This window comes from Anolis carolinensis, chromosome 5 (assembly GCF_035594765.1).
Source record: "Anolis carolinensis isolate JA03-04 chromosome 5, rAnoCar3.1.pri, whole genome shotgun sequence".
Classification (NCBI taxonomy): Eukaryota; Metazoa; Chordata; class Lepidosauria; order Squamata; family Dactyloidae; genus Anolis; species Anolis carolinensis.
This window is the reverse complement of record NC_085845.1, coordinates 107,713,741-107,739,456: the sequence shown is the minus strand read 5'-3', so window position 1 is coordinate 107,739,456 and position 25,716 is coordinate 107,713,741. Positions and strand designations below refer to the sequence as shown.

The 25,716-nt window shown below is 40.2% G+C and overlaps 1 protein-coding gene across 8 annotated transcripts in view; it reads left to right on the top strand.

Annotated features, from left to right (window-relative positions):
* The window catches only part of ldb2 (LIM domain binding 2), a 344,653-nt gene that overhangs the window by 114,880 nt on the left and 204,057 nt on the right, over positions 1-25,716 (top strand). For 4 of the 8 annotated variants that reach the window (XM_062982109.1, XM_062982108.1, XM_062982111.1 and 1 more), the window contains exons 1-2: positions 7,872-7,958; positions 20,967-21,069. In XM_062982109.1, coding sequence (XP_062838179.1) covers positions 7,887-7,958; positions 20,967-21,069 — 175 coding nt within the window. In that variant the 5' untranslated portion in view covers positions 7,872-7,886. Of the gene's footprint in view, positions 1-7,871; positions 7,959-20,966; positions 21,070-25,716 lie in introns of those variants that run through there. The other 4 variants (XM_008120283.3, XM_003227134.4, XM_008120284.3 and 1 more) reach the window with 1 other exon arrangement.

Genomic DNA, 25,716 nt, shown 5'->3' with positions numbered 1-25,716 from the left:
GTTAACACTGCTAGCTCACAAAAATTCAGAACGTTTTCCATATCCTCTGATTTTTGGCAAATTTTCATATCTTTTGTAATAAAACCATTTTTAATAATTGCAGAAATCTGTTCCTGGTTTGAAAGTCTTATTTCCAGTTTCATTGGGTTGTCTTTACTTTGAAAGTCATTGTTCTACTACCAAAACTTTGTTTTTGTGGCTGAAACTTTGTTAAATTGGTGTACAGTGTCCCAGGAAACCATATGTGGTATAGCACCATGTCCGTTGTGCAGAGACAAAGTTCAGATTATATGCAGTGGGGATATATATTATCCTCTTTATCCTCCCCCTCCTCCTCTTCTTCTTCTTCCTCCTTCTTTCGGAGGAGGTTTGCAAAGCTTTGGAGAACTTTTGTGCAAAAGAGGGAGAGAGAAAGGGAAGCCAAGGGAAACTTCTTCTCCTTTTCCCCCTCCTCCTCCTTCCTTCCTCCTTTATCCCAGATTATATGCAGTGGGTGCTCATATAATCCAGTTTAAATCAGATAATCTGGAATCAGAACTGGGATATAAGGTAGTGTAGATCTTCAACACTCTATACCAAGATCTGATCCCAGATTATCTGCTTTGAACTGGATTATATGTCCACAATGCCAGATAATCTGGGATAAGATAATCTAGGAGTGGATTTCTTCCGATGGGTCTTAGCCTGCTTCTAACCAGGAGGGGAGGAAAATTGCTCAGGACTGGGGCTTATGTCACATACACACAAATATAGAGCAAATTTTAAAAGGAAAATAAAAACATAGATTTAAAATGCAACCTTTTCTCTTCCCAGAATGAGACTATTAATATTATTAATACACACACACACACACACGGGTTATCCAGAAAGTTCATTACATTTTGGAATCAAAAATTAAACAAAGTATAGAAGAAAACATTTACCATATTCGGTTGAAAGCCAATTTTCTTCTTCCCCTGAAGTCACCAACCTGGTTGGAGAGTTCTAGTTTGGAGTTTTGCCAGCACAAAACCGGAGTGAAGTGATCTGGATCGTGGATTGGGATGGATCCCCCCTCCTTTTCCCCCTTTCCTCACTTGAAGCTTCTGGCAAAAGCAGGAGGGAAGGCTGCGAAGGGGAAGAGCGGAGATCCTGCAATGCGACTCCCTGCTCTTGCAACCCGGTTTAAGCAACCCCTCCAGGACAGGGAAAGGGGGAAAGGGATGTCTCTCTTGCAACCCAGTTTAAGAGGCCCATAGAAAGCAACCATGGGGAAAGACAAACAAGACTCCCTTCCTTCTGCAATTGGCCACAGGGAGGCAAGGCAAGCCCAAGCTAGTCTGCACCTCCCTCAAACCAAGTTTGGGTGATTTGAAAATGCACTTGCTTTGCTTCCGACAAACATCCGACTCCATTAGAAAAATAGCCTATCGCGGTTCGATATCAAATGGATACAAATGACTGGATAACCCGCTTCAAAAGTCGCTTCAAAAGCTACAAAACAAACTAATTAGATCCGACATACTCAGGAATCGAAATTTTTGCCCAACCCTACTTCTTATATATTAGAATAATGACTCCTGTTGTTTCTAGATGTCATGATCGAATGGATGATATAGTACAACACATTTAGAAAGCACCGGGAACCCAGACTGTAATATTCACAATAGTATCCCATTGCTATATATACTAGTGTAAAAATTGTCCCCCATGTATAAGTCAAGGACCAAAATTATGAATTTTGATATGTTCCTTGATAAATTGAGTAAGAGGGGAAAGATGTCCCTGGCCACTGCCACTACCATTGCCCTAATCAAGGCATTCAACAATTTTAACCAACATAAACTTACCAGCATTTCATTGGGAATTGGGGCCTTCTTTGGCTGATCAATTGTTTCAGATTTAGGGTGACCCAAAGTCTAAAGTTTAGGGCAGAGGCTGGGGAAATGGCCTTGAAGGGCCACATCCAGCCCGTGGGCCTTAGTTTGGGGATCTCTACAATAGGGGGGGTCAGTACTCCATTCATTGGGATAGCTTAATAGCATCCAATGTGGACTTTCTGTGAAATAGCTGGAATTCTCACCAGATGTAATGTCCCTCGTCTCAGTCATTCGCACGATGGCGATCCCGCAGCATAAGGCATTTTTGTGTTCTGCAGTTCAGCTAGAGTGAATCTGTTATTGTGGTGCAGAATGTATGTTTTGTGAGAGGCTTCTAGTGGTAATCATTTGAAACAATATCCCCCACCCTTTCATGTGATAAGTGTTTCATTCATGGCCAGTATGTGGTTGCAGAGATATAGTGATTTCAGATCAGGTCCATCTTTTTGAAACACCCTTAAAAACATTACTGTTAAATATTTGCACTGTGCACTCCTCTTGGGACATTTGGCCTACATTTTGATGGAATGCCTTTTGTTATAATCATCCTAAGCACATCTGTGAAAAGCACAGTGTGAGTTGGGCAGTATAGTTCCTGTGCCGTCGCGCCTGGGGCTATAACTCTTAGTGAAAGAGGCATGGACGTGACATCTTTCCCCAGGGGATTGCTTCTTGCTCTCCTTTAGGGAAACTGGAACCCCCAAGGACCAAAACACTGTAGATAACTCAAAAACTGGGTTTATTGTTCACAAAGGGGGTAAAAGAAAATATACATTACAGTCTTTGATTGTTTAAGTCCATGGAGCTTTTCCAGATCCCTCTTTCTCTGGCTGTGAATGCCGGAGCAAACTCAGCCTCAGTCCAATGACCTATATCTGAAGACAGAGTCTTCCTCTGTTGCCAAAAGACTGATGTGAAGGCGCTTGAGACTCCTCAACGTTGTTCAGGTTGGCCCTGAACATGAAGTGTGAGTCCCAAGGGTAAGAACCTCAGAATTGGTGCTGAGAGGTAACTTTTCAAGGGCTTTCCGAGCCAAGTCTCTCTCTCACGTCCATCTGGTAGAGAGCTTGCTGGTGGAATGAAAAGGAGGAAACACAGTCCTACTCCAGGAAGAGGTGGAGCCAAACAGTTGAGCAAAATGAGCAATATGACAGGTGCAAACAACATTGATTGACAGATATAAATAACCAATCCAACTACATTTACAGGGTAAGGGCAAAATCAGGCATGATACAACAATTCAAATCTTGAAACTTATAGTTTGACATATAGATGGCGCCACTTGCGCCGTCACAGTTCCTAAGGATGTTATCTGAATTTGTAATATCATTTTAACTATAAATGTTTTAGGTGTCTTGTGCAAGCCACAATCTCTCTTTCCTAGTCTCTTTGTTTTTCATGTTGAATTAAAAACATCGATCTTCTTCAGAAAGTTATCGCATGCGTATACTGTCAGTGGAGCAATTTGAATTAACAAGAACTGGGCAGAGGGATCATTACATGAGCAGAATTTTTAAGATAATAATCGTGGAGCTCCCAGGGGTGCAGTGGGTTATATCCTTGTGCCAACAGTACTGATGATTTGAAGGTTGAGTTGCTGACCTGAAGGTGGCCGGTTCAAATCCAAGCCAGGGAGAGCGGGAATGGGCTCCCTCTATCAGCTCCAGCTCCATGCGGGGACATGAGAGAAGCCTCCCACAAGGATGGTAAATACATCAAAACATCCGGGCATCCCCTGGGCAACATCCTTGCAGACAGCCAATTCTCTCACACCAGAAGCGACTTGCGGTTTCTCAAGTCGCTCCTGACACGGAAAAGAAAATCATTTTGTAAAAATATATTTAAAAAACACAGAAATCATGAGAGTTTTCATGCTATCATTTGTTATGTTTCTATTCTTCGCTGGTTGTGGTTCTGCTATTTCTTTTAAAAACTTGCTTGTGGTTGATTTTTAAAAAATGGTTATTTGTTTTATTATATGATTCTGTTAATTGTTTTGAGGACCTCTTGGACTTAGTACAGATTGGCAATAAATATACCATAGTCTTAGGTAAGTAAGGTAAAGGTTTTCCCCTGACTTTAAGTCCAGTCATGCCTGACTCTGGGGGTTGGTGCTCATCTCCATTTCTAAGCCGAAGAGCCGGCGTTGTCCGTAGACACCTCCAAGGTCACGTGGCCAGCATAACTGCATGGAGCGCCGTTACCTTCCCGCCAGAGAAGTACCTATTGATCTACTCACATTGGCATGTTTTCGAATTGCTAGGTTAGCAGGAGCTGGAGCTAACAGGGGCCGCTCATGCCACTCCCGGGGTTTGACCCCCCAGGTCTACAAGTTCAGCAGCTCAGTGTTTTAACACACTTTGCCACCGGGGTTCCATAGTCTTAAAATATGATAAACATTATATGCAAAAACTATCAGAATTAGAATAATGGCACCATAAAGAATGGTTCCAGTTCAATTCTTAAAGCCATACTTTGCAGGATTGGGCAACTGCAGAAGGCTGGAGGTACTAGGAGACCTTGAACAGTCACAATTGGTTCTAAAAAAGGTAACAAAAACATTTTGCTCCTAAATATTTCTATGAGGGTATGGCATCTTGTCCTCCATGTTTTCAGTTTCTAAAAACACCTATTATGGGTCTAAAGTGGTCAACCGGATCCGCAAAATGTAATGGAAATGTATTCCACATTCCCTACTGGACACTTTGTAGTACCGGTATTTTGAAGCAATTCATTGTTTGTGGGGAGATGCAAAAAGCGTTTTTGATCCTTAAAGGCCCATGATGAAAATTCTATCCATCCACACTCTGTAAAGTGCATTTGGAGAAATTCTGCAGCAGCACATATGAACAAATGTTTCTGTCTTCTGAGGGCCACAGTCTGTAGGCTACACTTTGCCCACCCATAATCTAAACCATTTTTAATCATTTTCAATGGCAACCCCTTTGCAGATACCCAATCAGAATATTCCTAGAGCGTGTGTTATTGCAGCTGGGTGTGTCAAATGTTAATGTACTCAACCTGGAGTCTCCAGATGTTTTTGGCCTACAACTCCCAGATATCCCAGCCAGTTTACCAGCTGTTAGGATTTCTGGGAGTTGAAGGCTAAAAACACCTGGGGACCCCAGGCTGAGAACCACTGTACTAGATGATATGGAAGATTGCAACTCTTGTCTAACTTCAGTGTATGTGTCATATATATGGTATGCAAACTTTAGTTCAGAAAACAAAAGCTCCCAAGAGTCTAGAAATTTTATTTAAGAAAAAAATTGATTTCATCACAAGTACATTGTTAAGACTGAAGGATCCACATTTATATATGAGGTTTGAATGAAAAGTAATGCCTCCACCTTCGTAACTCCTCAACAGATGGCAGTACTGGTATGTGGCAGGTACTTTCTTGTTCAATAGACTCTCCTCTACAGTTCCATTTGGCAGAAAGCCATAGCAGTGAACGGTTATGTTGTTAAAGTGCAAAGTATGGAACCCTGCGCAGATGGTCGGTTAATGCGACTTAAGCAATGTGCAGTCATTGAATTCTTGACAGCAGAAGGTGTCACCCCAAAGAAGATTAATCAGAGAATGCAATCTGTTTATCGTGATTGTGTTGATGTGAATACTGTGCGTCATTGGGCGAGCAAGTTTAAAGATGTTGAGGTGGGAACATCTGACTTAGATGTTGGATGTCCTGTGACAGCAACCACTGAGTTTCACAAGCAAAAGGTTGACAGATTGATTCAGGACAATTGTATCACTCAGAGAGAAATTTCAAGCATAATCGGCATTTCGCAAGAACATGTGGGTCACATTATTGCTTTGCTTGGTTATCGAAAGATCTGTGCACGATGAGTCCTGTGAGACACACTGGTTGTGGAAACAGAGAGTCGACCTCTTCCGTGATGGCTTCAGAAAACTTGTTCATTGTTGGCAGAAATGTATCCAATTGTCTGGTGATTCTGTGGAAAAGTGAATAGTGGTAATTAAAGATCACATTCTAAGGATTATTTCTGTATTTGATTTATTAAAATATTCCCATCCAAACCAAAGTAACGAAGGTGGAGGCATTACTTTACATTCAACCCTTGTAATAAATTTATAACCTCATTTGTCAATTAATCAAACCATCCCAGACATTCTCCCTCTTCCCTCTTTCTACAAATTCTCTCACAAGAATGATCTTGCAGCTTCTGACTGCCATTTTCATTCTCCTGTGCAGCTGGTCATAAATCTACCAACAGGAGATAAACAATTCCAAGCTAATGAGGGAATGCAGTATACTGCATCAGCCCCAATATACAAGCATGACTAAAAGCATGATAAGACCCATAATCTAGTACACTGCTTCTTACACTTTGGGTCCTGACCCCAAATAGTGTCCCCTTAGCTCAATCTTGGTGCCATGAAAAATTTGACAGCAGTAAAAGGTACCTCAATACCACCCATTTCATTTACACAAATTTGTTAGCAACAACATGCAGCGTTTACAACGGACTCTGCAGAAAATGCTTTCAAAAAATATTCCACAAAATGAAAAATCTGCCTGTTTAGTAAGGCTTGCAAATGCTGATTATTATTATCAATAAATGTTTGATTTTTGTACCTATTTTATATACCTGGGATCACATTAAAAATATTGGTCTCAAAGGGGTCGCAAGTGGAATAAGGTTTAAGAAACCCCGATCTAGTACACTCTTATGCATGGCAAATCTGAGCATCTTACAATAAAATTAAATAAAGCTTAATCCTGACAGTAGGATAAAGATATCTTTCTGATTATAGTTCCTTCCAGTATCTTTGCTAGTACTAGAAAAGAAAAAGAATCTTGTTGTTCTTTCTTTCACATTTGAGAATGTAAATATGAATCTTGCTTCAGCCCACAGGGCAAACACTTACTATGTGAACTATAACCTGGCCTACTAAGTTTAATTCAGTTTAGCAATTCAGGTTGTTTCTGCTTTTGAGCAATAGAATAATCATTTTCCCATTTGGGTTCCTAAAGCAGAACTTGGGTAACTTATTCTTAATACTACAAGCAGACTGGATATTCTAAGTTCAGCACTGAAGTGGACCACCTTACTCAGCAGTTCAGGATCAACCTACTTAACCATTTTCAGTATCAATCACTGAAGTTGAGAACCTTTTCCTTTTGGACTCCTGTCCCAAACAGCAGCCCTGTGTTGAGTTATCATTAATGGTATGGAATCGCTGTTCATTTTGTTTAATTTTATTCATTTTGTCTCAGTTTTGTTTTTGTCCCTGTTTCCAAAAATGGGGCACCTATACGAATAGAATTTTCATCTCACATCCAAAAAACCAAAGATTTTTGGACCATTGGCATCAGTGGGAGGGCTTCCAAGACTCAGCCCCCCCCTCCTCAGTTTTTGGGCTAGAGTGGTGAAAATTGCCACACACTGAGGGCCCTTTTAGCGCACCAACTTTTAAAACATTTGGATCTTCCCCAGAGTACTATTGTTACAGTAGAGTCTCACTTATCCAACATAAACAGGCCGGCAGAATGTTGGATAAGCGAAAATGTTGGATAATATGGAGGGATTAAGGAAAAGTCTATTAAACATTGCATTACATTACGATTTTACAAATTAAGCACCAAAACATCATGTTTTACAACAAATCAACAGAAAAAGCAGTTCAGTACACAGTAACGTTATGTAGTAATTACTATATTTATGAATTTAGCATTGACTACAAAAACATTAACTACTAAAAGGCAGACTGCATTGGATAATACAGGATGTTGAATAAGTGAAGGTTGAATAAGCGAGATTCTACTGTATTATTAATAATAATAATATTAACACCCATTGGTATACATCAGCTGTAATGGGAAAGCAGACCTCTGTCAGTACCTGCTTATTGTTACGAAAGGATTTTTTTTTCTGTGTCAGGAGCAACCTGAGTCGCTTCTGGTGTGAGAGAATTGGGCGTCTGCAGGGACGTTGCCCAGGGGACGCCTGGATGTATTTGATGTTTTACCATTCTTGTGGGAGGCTTCTCTCATGTCCCCGCATGGAGCTGGAGCTGATAGAGGGAGCTCATCCACACTCTCCCCAGGTTGGATTCGAACCTGGCAGCCTTCAGGTCAGCAACGCAACCTTCAAGTCACAAGGCTTTAACCCACTTCGCCACCAGGGGCTCCTTACGAAAGGAAATAGAAAGCAAACACAGTGACCATGCAGCTTTTTCTTTCGTGTCGTCTTTTGTTTCGTCCGAAAATGGCATCTTTCATTTTGTGCATCCGAATGGATGATATTAAATGAATAGACAAATGAAACAGATGAAACAAATATTGTGCACATCTCTAGTTATCATCATCTCATCATTCTGTATTATTATTATTATTATTATTATTATTATTATTATTATTATTATTACTACTACTACTACTACTACTACTACCTCGCTTTATATTTCCCAAAGGAGACTCAAAGCAACTCAAAGTGGTGTAGTACTGCTTCCCTCATGTTTTGATATCAATAGACAGTATCATTATTTTGTGGAATTCTGTGGTATGTGGATTTGTTTATTTGAGATAGTAGGTTTCCCTACTGTACTAGTAGAAACAAGTGCCATGGAAAAGTTTATTTATTTATCATGTCAGAAGCAAATTGGGGGTACAGTTATAATGTATTTAGAAAAACACAAACAAAGTCAAGAACTTGGCATTATACTAGATTTCCTTTGGTCAAAAGTTGGCCACTTGGAGTGCCTTTGGTGTCGCTGTAATTGAGAAGTCAAAAGATTATGCTCAGCATAATGATGTGTAAGATGCTCAATGAATAGGGAAGGGTGACTCAACACTGGATTGTCCTTTTGAGTATCAGACTTCCTCACTCATTACATTATTTCAGAGAATATCCCTCTCAAAAGACATTTATTCAAAAAAAAAACTATTAAACTATGGAATAAGTAATTTTAGTATCATTTTGATCTTCCCAGTTGCATTGTTTTTTACCCTGAAAGAATTGGTGAAATAATTAGCTCTTCTGAATATGGAGAGTATCCAGAAATTTGAACCCTTATTACATAGCATTATAAAGTACTGCAGCATTGGTTCTGCCAGAATGTGGTAACATAGAAGGGTGGGTTGTATAAAATAAGTTTAGTTAGCCCTGTAAAAGGTTTCTTCCAAGTACTTAATTCTTCATTTATTGGTAGGACACCTTAAAATAGGGCTTTCATTGGAGATGTGCTCTATTCGGACACATCAATGCATTCTTACCCACATTGATTAAAAAGTGAGCCCCATTAAGGGGACAAAAACTCATTTGCTGGGTCCAACTGAGGCAGTGGTTCTCAACCTGTGGGTCCCCAGATGTTTTGGCCTTCAACTCCCAGAAATCCTAATAGCTGGTAAACTGGCTGGGATTTCTGGGAGTTGTAGGCCAAAACACTTGGGGACCCACAGGTTGATAATCACTGAACAAAGGAATAGTCTAGTTCCATGATGGCGAACCTATTGCATGCGTGTCTGCACTGACACGCACAGACATTTTTGATGACACGCGGTTGCATGCGGCTGCATATAGAGAAGTATGGGGCTGCATACCAAGAAAGATATTTCATCCTCAGCTCCTGCACGGCCAGGTGCAGTAGCAGAGGATAAAACATTTGCTGTAGTATTGACACTCTGTGCCCGAGGTCTGTAGGCCAAAACCATAGAACTCCAGCACAGAGCGTCTAGTTCTGGGACTCCTGGTTATTTATTTATTTATTTACAGTATTTATATTCCGCCCTTCTTTCTCACCCCAAAGGGGACTCAGGGAAGATCACAATACACATGTATATGGCAAACATTCAATGCCATTAGACATACGACATATATAGACAGACACAGAGGCAATTTAACATTTTCCAGCTTCTGGCTTCACGAGGGTATGCTTGATTCCGGCCACAGGGGGAGCTGCCGCTTCACCGTCCACTTGTGACACCGACTCCTTGATGGAGTACTTCCTTATTCCTTTCCACGCGCTGCTGGAAGTTTTTATGGTGTCATAGATTAGTCAAATTAGCCTCCCCACATAAAGCGGTACCTAAATTTTTTCTACTCAGCAAATGCAAGTGTCTTTTGAACTGCATAGGTCAACAGCAAGCTAGACTATTAATGGTCGAAAGCTCAACCCGACCCGGGCTTTGGACTCATGGCCTCTCGGTCATTAGTGATTTATTGCAGCTGGCTACTAACCAGCTGCGCCATAGCCTGACCCGGTAGACATTCAGGGGATCTTTGACCTCACTTTCGGCCGGTGGAGCAGGGAGCAGTGGATTAGCGCAGGGGACGCATCTCTGGGGGCCTTGTGATTGCCATTACCAGCAATTACATAACCACAGCAACGATAATCCAATCTACTGTTCTGGGGTGTTGTGGATTTCTAATTGACCATCATTACTAAGATAAGTGAGGGGGAGGCTGGGAGAGGCGAAGGCCTGTGCTATAGGTGCAGTTTTCTGCCATTAGAAATAGTGAAGTGACACACCACCTGAGTTATGTTTGGTTTTTTGGAGAATTTTGACACACCAAGTTCAAAAGGTTGCCCATCACTGGTCTAGTTCAAGTTTCCTCTCAGATGTTTCTGAGAAATACACAACTAGGACATGCATGTGGCAACAAATATTCCTTAATTTCATTTCACTTTTTGGGATTTAGAAGTATAGTGATTCTGAACATGGGGAATATAGAAGTTCTGTGACAGCTACTAAAAGGTAAAGATTTCCCCTGACGTTAAGTCCAGTCATGTCTGACTCTGGGGGTTGGTGCTCATCTCCATTTCTAAGCCGAAGAGCTGGCGTTGTCCATAGACACCTCCAAGGTCATGTGGTCGGAATGACTGCATGGAGTGCTATTACCTTCCTGCCGGAGCGGTACCTATTGATCTACTTACATTGGCTTGTTTTCGAATTGCTAGGTTGGCAGAAGCTGGAGCAACAGCGGGCGCTCACTCCGCTCTCGGGATTTGAACCTGGGACCTTTCGGTCTGCAAGTTCAGCAGCTCAGTGCTTTAACATACTTCGCCACCGGGACAGCTACTAGCCACTGCTAAATTCAATCCCTAGACTGTCTAAAATTATCTTGTTGAACTACTGAGGCCATAACACTTTTGTATTTCTTGTTTTCGTCCCTGAAACTTCTTTCCATTCTGTTTTATGCAACGATCCCAACGTCTGGTTTAGACTGGCAATGCTTGCTCAAGTAAATGAAACCTGTATTGCTCAGTTCTTTGGTAGAACAACTACTGTATAGTTAGTTTCACATAAGAAAATAAAAAGGCAAAGAAACATGTTCTTAATTTTTTTCTACAGAAAGCTCAGATGAGTTTGAAATTGGAACTGGAACAAAAATGTAAGTTAATTAATAAGACAGTTACAAAACTGGCATTGTGCTCTGAGTATCAAGTAGATTTTCTGGCAAGAAATTGGATGCATATCATTAAGAAGAAAACACACAGTCCCTCGTGCCAAGCCTTCACATCTTCCTGCCAATTCAAACATACATTGTTGTGCAGATGGCATCTAGCCATTCCAAAATGAAATAAAGCAATGCAATGCCATTAAGGCCTAAACAAAAGATACATGAAATAGTAAATGGCAAGAATCTAATCCAGAATGCCAGTTCTGATATTAAGAGCACAGCAGTGAAAGTATTTCAGTTTTTGGAGGGAGGCAGAGGTTTGAGATTCTAAGCAAATTTCAAAGGCTTGCCCATGAAGAGCACCATAAAAAGCTGAGCATGTACATTTAATACAGTTAAATCTCTTGCCTTTATAGGTATCTTTTTAGACCTGCTCAGTTGATCACCCATATGTGATTGCAATGAACTGATGCTTTTATCATGAATATTTATTAGTGCCTTTAAATAATATTTTTGATTCCATTCTATTTTCCAAATGGTAATCTGTAGGATGGAAGTATGTTTGGTCACACAAAATGAGCACCCCTTTGATAGCCAGTCTATGAAATAATGTTGATGTATATCTGGTTGAGTATTGGATTATTTATTTATTTATTTATTTCCATCATTTATATGCCGCCCTTCTCACCCGAAGGGACTCAGGGCGGATTAGGACAGTGCTTCCCTTTTTTTGACCAGGGACCACTTTGATCAATGACCACTTTAACCAGGGACCACTCACCAACATTAGGAACAAAAAGGTTACGAATCAGTTTTTTTTTGTCAACTTTAGATTTGGTTTGGTTGTTTGGGGTTCTGATTCAGAAAATTGCATTGGATAGACCACATCAACTCTATTTTCTGATACAGAACATATGCCATCCATCTGCTCACCCACAGAAGACCATATTTAATAATCTAGATTTGATGTGGTCTATCAAATGAAATTTTCTGAATCAGTACCCTAAATAATCCAAGGAACAGGCCTAAAAACAAAGACACAAAGTTTCCTCCACTTCCAGGCAATACATGGAATGGCTCCACTTGAGGAGGGAGGAGGAGGAGAAGCAGCAGTCAGGAAGGCTGTTGTCATGCCTTTCATGAGTTGTCAACCTTTCTCATCCCAACATCCTCATTGCCTCAACATAATAAGAGGGTTTTGCAACAGTGTAATAAGGGTGAGGTTGCGGGCCATATTTTAGTTCTTGGAGACCACTGGTGATCCATGGACCACAGGTTGGAAACCACTGAACTAGGACAATGGGAAATCCAGTGGGTGACCTTTGTCAAGTTATACTCTCTCAGCCTTGGGGTAAGAAAATAGTTCTGAACACATTCTGCCAAAATAACCCTGTGATAGAGCTGCCATAAGTCAACAATACAAACAGCTGAACTCTATTTTAAATAAACCAATAATTTAAGCAACAGCTTTTTTGTAAACCGCATAAGCAGAGCTTGCATATTAATGGTAACAATAATATTGGGTATGTGAATCTAACACATGTAAGGAATCTGAAATTCCATTTCTAGATGATATAACACTGGGGAGGGTGCCCCCAAATAAATAATGAAAATAAAAGAAATATCAAATAAGTAATGGTTCTGGGGATCTTGTGATCTCAGAGGTGTGCGCCTATAAAGGGAGTGAAGACACATCAGTTTCAGTTTTTCAAAACCACACTTTCATTAAAATGGGCAGGAAGGAGAATTCACTCTTTATTGTTTTGCATTCCCATCTAGTTTTAATAGTGGATAATCCAAAAAAAAAAAAAAGGAAAGAAGACTTGCTGGGAAAACATGAAGGGGCATTAGATTATTATTTTTTTTTTTTGTAAAAGGGTTCTCAGGAATCACCCTAAGAATTTGGCGCAGCAGGTTGAACCACTGAGCTGCTGAACTTGCTAACCAAAAGGTCGCTGGTTCGAACCCATAGAGCAGGGTGAGCTCCCCTCGTTAGCCCCAACTTCTGCCAACCTAGCAGTTCGAAAACATACAAGTGTTAGTAGATCAATAGGTACTGCTCTGGCGGGAAGGTAACAGCGCTCCATACAGTCATGCTGGCCCTATGATCTAGGAGATGTATATGAACAATGCCACTCTTCAGCTTAGAAATGGAGATGAACCTGTTTGATCACCTCCAGCCATCGAGCTTTGATTCTTTGATGGCTTCTCGAGATATTATTGCTGTCATTCCATCAAAATAACAACTGATAGTGTACCATTTTTCAATTCTATTCTATTTTATTGCTTTAGGCAGAAAGCCATAGCAAACAGAATAGGTATGACAATAAAACATGATAACAATTTTACATAATAAATTAAACCCCCTTATAGCCATATAGTATTTTAAAACAATATAATAAAAGGAGGAGCCCCCTGTGGCGCCGCAGGTTAAATCACTGAGCTGCTGAACTTGCTGATCGAAAGGTCAGCGGTTCGAATCCAGAGGGCAGGATGAGCTCCCGCTGTTAGCATCTGCCAACCTAGCAGTTCGAAAACATACAGATGTGAGTAAATCAATTGGTACTGCTCCATCGGGAAGGTAACAGTGCTCCATGCAGTCATGCCGGCCACATGGCCTAGGAGGTGTCTACGGACAACGCTGGCTCTTCGGCTTAGAAATGGAGATGAGCACCAACTCCCAGAGTTGAACACGGATTAGACTTAATGTCAGGGGAAAACCTTTACCTCTACTAAAAGCTATTGGTCTACGCTAGCAAAGTAGTGGGAATACATGGAAGCACATTCCCACCTAGGATGAAAATACATTTCTCATCTACCTCACAGCATGCTCTCCAGTCCCATAAAAGTGGTTAGATGTGCCTTCTGATGTGGATAAGGATTCCCATTCCTCATGTTCAGTTGTTACTAGAACATGATCATGACCAATTTTTTGTTCGAGAGATAGTTTTTCTTTCATTATACATTAATCTCTAAAAACATTTTTCACCCTTTCTGACTGACATTCAGACATTAAAAGCAAATCTATATCATCTGGCCTATAGACATATAGGATATGGGAATCATGCATTCCTGCATCGCTAGAAATCCTCTCAAGAATATTTACTTCAAGGGAGTTCATTATAACACTGGGGAAAATTAAATGGAGTTTTACGGTGCAAGTTTTACTAAAGAAAAACTTACTTGAAAACCCGACATGCCAAAAGTGTCAAGGGTCACTGGTCACTTCTCCCCTCCTGAACCTGCCATCAAGTTTCTCCTACTCTTTCCTCCCTTTTGTCCTTTTGCCTGAAATGTATTTTTAAAGTACTTTTCAAAGTATTAATTTTTTTGTCCATTATTTCAATGTTTGAGAGCACGAGTGTGCTATGTGAAAGGAGGGTTGCCATGGTAATATCTCATTATTGCTGAATTGGAAAATAATTACTCTGCCAAAAATCCCAGGTAACCTGTCAGTGCATGAGTTAAGGATGCCTGGGGGCAGCCTTGACTCTTTTTGTCAAAAAGGGGAGATTTTGAAAATCACTTTTCCTTCATATAATTATATCCCCCCCAAGTTTGGTTTCCTCCACTCTTTGGTTGTGAATGCCATTTGGCTTGCTTGCAAATATTAGAACATGCAGTTTTAATTGGAAATATGTATTCACTGTTGAACTCTATAATTATATATTCAAGTGGCTCCCATTTTAAAGCATGCAGAAAATAATCTGATAAAAATCTTGGGTGGTGTTCAAATTGTGATAGAAAATAGGCCTTTTTAGAGAGAAAATCTAATATATTTTATGCACTTTTCAACCAGTAATATCCATTTTAGATATAAATGAGAACAAGAAATATATGAGCAGAACAGAAACTCTGTGAAGTTTTCAGAGCTTACATAAACTGAGTGATTGACTGACTCCTAGGAATGTACACTACTTCCCAAGTGAGAAGACCTACATTACTCAATAAAGGTGATACAAGTGACTGTTGACTTGTGTACAGATACATCCTACTTGGCCATGCCACCAGCCATCTAAACTTTCAGTTATCAAGGTCAGAGTAGAAAAAACATGGGCAAGTGTATTACCTGTGACAACTATAGTACATCATATTGAGGTTATCTTATTGTACCCCCTTCTTGTCATGCCATAGAGATATTCACCAAAATTGGAGAGCAGATCTTGGGAAAAGCTTGTTTGGAGAACAACACTTCTTAGAATTAAACATCATAGGCAATACCCCATAGCTGAGTATGATTGCTTTCCAAGTGTAGGGTCTTGGTGGTGGGTTTGTAGGTGTCTGTAGACCTGCATGTTTTTTCGCAGTGAGGACATCAATTTCTAGATGGAAGGCAGTCCCGGGAAAAGTTGGCTTGACACGCTTTCCTCTTGACATGTTTATTCCTTTCGCCCTCTATTCGTACCTCTTCAAATTCCACAGCACTGTTGGTAATGTTGATCTCCAGTTAGAATGCTTGAGGGCCAGTGCTTCCCAGTTCTCATTGTCTATGCCACAGTTTTTAAGGTTAGCTTTAAGCCTTTCTTTAAATCTCTTTTCCTGTGCACCAACATTCTATTTTCTGTTCTTGAGTTGACAGTATGCTCTGGGAGATGGTGATTGGGCATTCAAACAACATGGCCAGTCCAGTGGAGTTAATGGTGGAAGATCAGCGTTTCAATGTGTGTGGTCTTTGCTTCTTCCAGAATGTTGACATTTGTCTGCCTGTCTTCCAAAGGGATTTTCAGCATTTTTCAGAGGCAATGCTGCTGGAATTGTTCCAGAAATTGGGTGTGATGTCTGTAGATGGTCCACGTGTCACAGGCGTAAAACGGTTGGGAGGACAATAGCTTTAGAAACAAGCATCTTGGTATCCCTACCAAGATGCTTGTTTATAAAGCTATTGTCCTCCCAACTGTTTTTAGCGTGGCTTATAGATCTTCTTCTGCATGAGCACAGGCTGCATTATCATTAGCATGTTGGAGTTCTATCCATAATAGATGTTGTTGTGACCTTGGTTTTGGCTTTCAGTTTGCTGAGGTGAAATAGCTTGCCATCTGTCTGAAAGATTATTTCCATGCCAGTGGGAAGCTTCCCATCAACAACAGTATCATAGCAATGACGAGGGAAAATCAGATTGAGGCAATAACACATCCCTGTTTGACACTTGATTCCACTTTAAATGGGTTGTTTTGGGAGCCATTGCTGTCCAAGACTGTTGCCATCATGTTATGATAGAGGAGCTGCAGGATGTTCACAAATTTGTCAGAGCATCTATTTTTTGGAGGATGGTCCAGAGAGCACTGCGATTCATTCCCTCTTCCTTCCTTCCTTCCTTGAATGCCTTTGCAAGGTCAATGAATGGAGCTGTTGTGCAGTGAAGATCATATCCACTGTTCCTCTGAAAGGGCAAGAAGCCATTCTGGGATTCTGGGAGGATGTCTTCTGAAATAGGTAAAAGGTGGTTTGCAAGGATTCTTGCGAGGATATTCCCAATGAATTTAGAAGGGAGATACCTCAATAGTTTCCACAATTTGTTCTTTTCCACCTTTTTGAAAAGGGTGCAGTCTGCTGGGATTTTCTCAGTTTCCCCTAACTTTCAGTGAGCTGGTGGAATTGTTGAGTCAACTCAGGTCCACCCTCTTTAAAGATTTCAGCAGGGATCCCATCAAGTTTGCTGGCTTTGTTTAGTTGGCTTCTGGCTTTGTTGACTTCCTCAAAACTAGGCAATGCTACAAGATCATCCCTCGTTCGTTGTTGCGGGATTTGTGAGAGAACCTCCTTCGCCACATTGGAGCTGCAGTTAAGGAGGTTATGGCAGTACTCTGTCCGACGTAGGAAAGTTTGGTTCCATCTGATGAACACAGAGAATGTATGCCATTTGTTGGGCCATGGAAGACCTTAGTGGCTTTAAATAATCCCCATGCATCATGGACATCTGCAAAGTGTTTGATTTCTTGAACCTTTTTTGTCCACCAGATGTTCTTGAGTTCTCTGGTCCTTCTTTGAACCTCAGCTTTTGCATTAAAACACAGTAAACTGGGTACTGTCCGTGGTGCTTTCAAAAATTCTACAGTCTGCACTGGAGACCTATCTTAAGATGCTCAAAATAAGCTTGTTTAGTAAAACAGTTCCATGTATTTGGACCTGTATGCCTCTCTGTCTGTCTAGGAATACCATAGATGGTATACAACCTGGGGAAGTTTGTATAATAAAGAGGTCTAACAGACCTTATACAAGCTGACAAAAATTCAGAATCTCTTATACAACTGCCCAGTTATGCATGTTTAAAAGTTGCATAGAATAGCCAAATATTTTGAGAATAAAATTCATTTTCTTATAGAAAAGAACAATAATGTACATTTTTAAAAATACTATCATTCAAATATATGCATAGGTCAGTTCCCACCTGTAAAACATTTAAAAATGGATATCACATTGACCATCAACCTAACCATACTCAAACTAGCCGAGGTGCTAGCTTCAACTAAGGTTCACATCTTGCTGTTATCTTGATAATATGGTGGGGCACTAGTCTTTAGCCTTAAGGCCCAACCTTACCTGCATTTCCAATTCCAATGGTTTGCATCTGCATTACTAGGAAGAAGTAGACTGAACAATATCAATTGCTGAAATGGATAGCATCAGTAGCATTTGTCCCAATGTTTTGTTTTTATTGCAGCATTTTATGTGTCAGTGCAATGTGATTTGCAAATATTCTAATGTGATATTTTAAAATACTAGCTGTGCCCGGCCACGCGTTGCTGTGGCGAAGTATGGTGGTATGGGAAATAAAGTATTGAGGAATTGGTGGTAGTTAAGGTAAAGGGTCAAGGTTTTCCCCTGACATTAAGTCCAGTCGTGTCCGACTCTGGGGGTTGGTGCTCATCTCCATTTCTAAGCCGAAGAGCCGGCGTTGTCCGTAGACTCCTCCAAGGTCATGTGGGATGACTGCATGGAGCGGCGTTACCTTCCCGCCGGAGCAGTGCCTATTGATGCACTCACATTTGCATGTTTTTGAACTTCTGGGAAGTTGGCAGAAGCTGGGTGGGGCTAACAGTGGGGGCTCTCTCTGCTCCCCCAATTCAAACCTGCGGCCTTTTGGTCCAGAAGTTCAGCAGCTCAGCGCTTTAACATACTGCGCCATCAGGGGATATTATTTCCTAAAGGTTGTGAATATACAATATTTCTGATTGTTTTTTTGTCTCTTGGAGGCAAGTATGAATTCTGCAGTTAGGAAAAATGATTAGGATGTAATGGCCTTGCAGATGTAAAGCCTGTCTGTTTCCTCCCTGAGTGATTTTTTTGTTGGGAGGTGTTAGCTGACCCTGATTGTTTCCTGTCTGGAATTCCCTTGTTTTCAGAGTGGTGTTGTTTGCGATATTTTATGTGCTTCTACTCTCTGTGGCCCTGAGGAAACAGAGGATTTGCCAGTCTTTGATGATGGGAATACTTTGTTGGGAGGTGTTAGCTGGCCCTGATTGTTTCCTGTGTGGAATTCTCCTGTTTTCAGAGTGTTGTTCTTTATTTAGTGTTCTGATTTTAGAGACTGTATTGTTCTGTTTTATTATACCACATTAATTTTTATATATTCTGATTTTAGTGTTTTTGAATACTTGGAGCCAGATTGTATTCATCTTCACGGCTGACCGCAACACAATAATAATAATAATAATAATAATAATAATAATAATAATAATAATAATAATAATAATGACTATGGTAATACACAGTGCTTCACTGCCTTCTCAGCTTCCTTTCTGGAAGAATCCTTTCTTGGGAGGTGTTAGCTGGCCCTGATTGTTTCCTTTGTGGAATTTCCAATTTCCCTGCTTTATTTACTTTCTTTATTTCTTTATTTACTGTCCTGGTTTTAGAGATTATATTGTTCTGCATTATTCTATCCCAGAAATTATTTCATATCAAAGTAGAATCTCACTTATCCAACATTCGCTTATACAATGTTCTGGATTATCCAATGCAGTCTGCCTTTTCATAATCAATGTTTTTGTAGTTCATTGTGATATTTTAGTGGTAAATTTGTAAATACAGTACAGTAGAGTCTCACTTATCCAACATAAATGGGTCGGCAGAATGTTGGATAAGCGAATATGTTGGATAATAAGGAGGCATTGAGGAAAAGCCTATTAAATATCAAATTAGGTTATGATTTTACAAATGAAACACCAAAACATCATGTTATACAACAAATTTGACAGAAAAAGTAGTTCAATACGCAGTAATGCTATGTAGTAATTACTGTATTTATGAATTTAGCACCAAAATATCACGATATATTGAAAACATTGACTACAAAAATGCGTTGGATAATCCAGAACGTTGGATAAGTGAGACTCTACTGTAATTACTACATAGCATTACTGCGCGTGGAACTACCTTTTCTGTCAAATTTGTTGTATAATATGATGTTTTGGTGCTTAATTTGCATAACGATTACCTAATTTGATGTTTAATCGGCTTTTCCTGAATCCCTTCTTATTATCCAACATATTCACTTATCCTGCCAGCCTGTTTATGTTGGATAAGTGAGACTCTACTGTATATTGATAATCTTAAATTATCTGCTTAGAACTGGATTATATGAGGCCCTTTCTTCACAGCTGTATAAAATGCACACTGAAGTGGATTATATGGCAGTGTGGAGTCAAGAGAATCCAGTGCAAAGCAGATAATATAAGATTATAAATGGGTTATATAGCTGTGTAGAAGGGCCTTGAGTCTACACTGCCATATAATCCAGTGCAAATTAGATAATCTGTGGAAGAAGCCTAAGTGAGGCCTAAATTTGCCTGTCCCCTAACTGAACGCTGGCTGTCCTTTGGCTGAAATGGTTGCTAGGCAACCAAGTGGGCAGAGATTAGCCCTCTAAACTGGCAGAAATTGGATAAAAACAATTATTGCTCTCCCTCTAATTAGGGCTTTATTTTTCTTTTGTTTTTGTTGTATCAACCCTGAGGTGTGGGTGATGGGTTGTGTTGTCAAATTTCGAGATTGGGGGGCCTGTACTTTTGTTGTTTTGTGGGTCGCCATGATGCCATCACTCTTTTATATATATAGATTGTTATTAAGGACATATGCTACTTGATTTAGTGTTTTCTTATAAAAATCAAAACAAATCAATATTTCAATTATAATGGCAATATGGACCTTTTCTAAGAGCAGAAGATGGAGTAACGTGGTGACAGTACTGGGGCCCTTTCACACTGTGCAGTTATAACCCTATGATCTCATTTCCACTTTAACTGCAGTAGCAATATCCTATGGATTCCTGGGATTTGTAGTTTGCGGACGGATGTTTAGAATTCTCAGCCAGAGAGGTCTAGTGTCTATGAGCAAACTACAAACCATGGACTCCATGGAAGATTGCCATGGCAGTTAAAATGGGATTATAGTGCTATATTGTACAGGGCCCCTGGTTAGAAGTAATTCAATAAAAAAGGTTGCAAAGGCAAGCAATTTCTAGACATCTGAAAAAAATTCCACTTTTGCAGAGGTCCTATACTCCAAACCCATGTGAAAGTAGAGGACGTGTCATAGAGCAAAAAGGAAGAATCTTGTTTTATATGTGATCATATCAGACTTTTCAAGCTACAAGGTGCACTGAATGAACATTTTTTTAAAAAATAGAACAAACCATCCTCCTTTTTAAAGAATATTTTAAAGGGACAATAAGCACTTGAACAAATGATACAGCTAAGCTGATTTCCTCCTATTAAAATAATTATTTCTTCCTTCTTAGGACAGTGATAACCTCTGGTGGGATGCTTTTGCAACAGAATTTTTTGAAGACGATGCAACCCTAACCCTTTCATTTTGTTTGGAAGATGGACCAAAGCGATACAGTAAGGCACAAGCCTATTCTAATCTTTCACCCTTTTGTATATTTTGAACATGGATTTAGATGCCAGTGTGAGGACTGCTCTGGGCGTTTGTTTGGTGTGTGTTGAATTGTTAATAAATTTTGCAGCAACGAACAAGAGCAATAAACACCAACTGGGTTGAGATCGTCATTCAATTCTGAAACTAACTTGAGCAAGTTATTCTCATGGCTTTAATGAACCTGACAAAAATGGGGAATGAAATAAGGTACTGAGGCTTTTAGAAGATTAATGGGATGAAAATATGATTGTTTGACAAATAATTAGAACCTTTTTTGCACAGCAATACGTTTTTAAATGCAGGATAGAATGGTTTTTGCTAGGCTAGGGAAAGCATTTTGAAACTGACATGTTTCGTATAATTTCTTTCTTCCCCACTCTTTTCTTTGTAAAATATGTACATTCCTTTTTCCTTAATTCGAAATTAACGAAAATTCGTTAGTTTCAAAAGTAATTCGTTAATGGCGGACGCGCATGCGCAGTGGCCAAAAAAAACAGCACGAGGGGAGATTTTACAGGACTCTCCCGCCCTCATTTTTTGAGTGATCTTCTTCAAACTTGGTACAGTGGTAGAACACATTTAACACTGATAGCTCACCAAAATTTGGAACGTTTCCCTTATCCTCTGATTTTTGGCGAATTTTCATAGCTTTTATAATAAACCATTTTTTAATAATTGCAGAAATCTGTTCCTGGTTTGAAAGTCTTATTTCCTGTTAAATTGGGTTGTCTTTACTGTGAAAGTCATTGTTCTACTTCAGAAACTTTGTTTTTGTGGCTGAAACTTTGTTAAATTGGTGTGTGTGTGATATATACTGTGTATATATATATATATATATATATATATATATATATATATAGTCCCTGCATATGTGTGTGTGTGTGTGTGTGTGTGTGTATAGGTAAAGGTAAAGGTATCCCTTGACGTTAAGTTCAGTCATGTCTGACTCTGGGGGTTGGTGCTCATCTCCATTTCTAAGCCCAAGAGCCAGTGTTGTCCATAGACACCTCCAAGGTCATGTGGCCGGCATGACTACATGGAGTGCCATTACCTTCCTGCCAGAGCGGTACCTATTGATCTACTCACATTGGCATGTTTTCAAGCTGCTAGATTGGCAGAAGCTGGAGCTAACAGCGGGCACTCACTCTGCTCCCGGGATTTGAACCTGGGACCTTTCGGTCTGCAAGTTCAGCAGCTCAGTGCTTTAACACACTTCACCATCGGGGCTCATGTATATATAATATACATACACATACTCACAATGTGGAGAATATGTGGAAAGGTAGATAGATAAGTTGGGAGCCACAGCGAAGGCACCTTCCTGGGAGCAAGGTCTAATAATAATAATAATAATAATAATAATAATAATAATAATAATAATAATAAATCCCTTACAATATCCAAGATGGCTCACTGCTACAGAATCTTGGGAGCTTTAGTTTGGTATGGTACCATTATTGGCAGAGAAAGCTAAGCTGTAGGAGTTGAAATCCAATCATTTATCCTCCCTATAGAATCAATTTTATATGCATTTTTAGCTACAGAAAAGCTAAAATCAGGACAGTAAAAGAACAACACCCAGAAAATGGGAATTCCAGACAGGAAACAATCAGGGCCAGCTAATACCTCCCAACAAAGGATTCCCCCAGGTAGGAAGCAGCCAGGCTTTGAAGCTGCAAGGCTATTCAATGCTAATCAAGGTGACCAATTGCAACATTCACACTTGCCTCCCACAGACAAGAGTTCTTTCTCCCACCCTGGACCTTCCACAGATATAAACCCCACTTGCCTAGCTTCGCACAGACGTCAAAACCTCTGAGTATGTCTGCCACAGATGTGGGTGAAACGTCAGGAGAGAATGCTTCTGGCACATGGCCATAGAGCCCGGAAAACTCATAGCAACCCAGCCAGTAGGCTGTTGCTGAACAACCTATGAACTTTTAGCATTAAAGGAAAAAATGCCCAAGATTTTATCACTTAATACTGTTGGCATGTCTGGAGAAGAATAGAATGCTTCTATACCAGGCAAGGGCAAACTTTGCCCATGTCTGGAGTTAGGAATTGTAGGAGTTGAAATCCAAAACAATTTGACAGAAAACTGGGAGTTGTAGTTTGGCATGGTACTGGCTCTCTTCTGCAGGGAAGGCTAGGGACTTTGTAAAACTACAGCTCACATGACATGGCACTGAATCTGTTGCAATTGAGCTGGTGCCAGAATCCTTTCCGGGAGATCTCCTCAGTGGAGATATCTCTTAAAGGGATATCCTCTGGCTCTAAGGATTCCGTTTAGGAAGGCAAGCCTGATTTTGGTATTCCCCTTTAAGCCTGGCTGAAGAAGCAAAACCAAACGGCGGCTCCAGGGCGAGGCAGGGCGAGGAGAAGGCCAAGCGCAGGCAGGCATGTCTCTTCTCTCTTCTCTTCGCTCCCTCCCTGCTTCACGGAAGGCTTCTACTGAGCCGGTGTGGTCCCCGCGGGGGGGGGGGGGCTTCTCAATGGCATTTTTAAAATGCTAGCAGATCGATGGCCATGCCTCTCCCTCCCTCCCTCTTCCGCTCTGATTGGCTGAGAGGCATGCCAACATGGCTTCTCCTCTCAGAGGGGCTACAGCTACATCCGAAGACATCAGAAACAAACGAAAAAAAGGTACTTTTATTATTCAAATTCGTAATATTTGTAAGGCAGTGAGCAGATGGTTCAATATCAATTCAAAAGTAATTATGAAACGAATTTTAAACGAATTTAACGAACTAACGAAAAATTTGCTCAAGCCTATATACCGCTCTTCTCCCCCAGGGGGACCCAGAGCGGTCTTACATAATGGCAAGATTAATGCCACATATAATACAAAATATAGTAAAACAAACGATTGTAAAAACACACTTAAAAACCAATATCATACCCCATTTAAAACAGTAAAACACTGTGTGGCCATTACAACAGGGCCAGTAGCATTGGGCCAAAATGATGTTGTTATTATGTCACCTCTTAGCTTTCTCTTCTCCAGACTAAACATACCCGCTCCCTAAACTGCTATTAATAGGGCTTAGCTTCCAAACTTATTACCATTTCAGTCATCCTCCCTTTGTACATGTTCTAGTTTATCAATATTCTTCTTGAATTGTGGTGACCAGAACAGGCCACATTATTCCAGGTGACATCTGATTAAAGCAGATTAGAGGGGTATTATTACTTCCCTCAGTCTAATCACTATACTACTATTTATGCAGCCTATAATAATGGATTTTTTTAACTGCTTCATCACACTGATTCTAATTATATACATTGCTACTTAAAGTAAGGGCAGTACCTAGACGAGCATTTCTGTCATTGCTCTCAACTCACCAGTAGCTGATGGCATGGAAGAACAGCAATGGATGCACTCCAGATTTTTGAAAGAGATATCAAAGGAAGACACCAGCTGCTATGGTTAATAGAAAGTTCATCCTGTGCTACTAAAGGGACCTCTCATCTGGAATTCTAGGGCTGTATATAATAATAATAATAATAATAATAATAATAATAATAATAATAATAACAACAACAACAACAACAACAACAACAACAACAACAACAACAACAACAACAACAAGACCTGGCTACGGCTCACAAATGGGACCCTGAAGAAGGAGACAGAAGGCCTGATCCTTGCAGCCCAGGAGCAAGCCATCAGAACAAATGCAATTAAGGCCATCGAAAAATCAGCTGATGACCCAAAATTCAGACTGTGCAAGGAAGCTGGTGAAACCATTGATCATATCCCCAGCTGCTGTAAGAAAATCACACAGACAGACTACAAACAGAGACACAACTATGGCCCAAATGATTCATTGGAACTTATGCCTCATGTACCACCTTCCTGCAGTAAAGAACTGGTGGGATCACAAACCTGCAAAAGTATTGGAGAATGAGCACGCAAAGATACTGTGAGACTTACGAATCCAGACTGACAAAGTTCTGGAACACAACACACCAGCCATCACAGTTGTGGAAAGGAAAAAGTTTTGGATCATTGATGTTGCCATCCCAGGTGACAGTCGCATTGACGAAAAACAACAGGAAAATCTCAGCCGCTATCAGGACCTCAAGACTGAACTTCAAAGATTCTGGCAGAAACCAGTACAGGTGGTCCTGGTTATGATGGGTACACTGGGTGCTGTGCCAAAAGATTTCAGCCGGCATTTGGAAACAATAGACATTGACAAAATTACGATCTGCCAACTGCAAAAGGCCACCCTACTGGGATCTGCATGCATCATCCGAAAATACATCACACAGTCCTAGACACTTGGGAAGTGTTCGATTTGTGATTTTGTGATACAAAATCCAGCATATCTATCTTGTTTGCTGTGTCATAATATAACAACTTTATTCTTGTACCCCGCCTCCATCTCCCCGAAGGGACTCGTAGAGGCTTACATGAGAAAACAACCAACCACAACATAAATTAACATACAATGCATGAATTTAAAACAAAATATAATAACAAAGTTATAAAACGACATAACATAATGAAATTTAAAAACCAAGACATCAATTGCTGCGTATAGAGAGTGATTAGTGCAAAAACTCTGAATAAGGTCCATGAAAAAGGTAGGGACAAACAAGGAGGA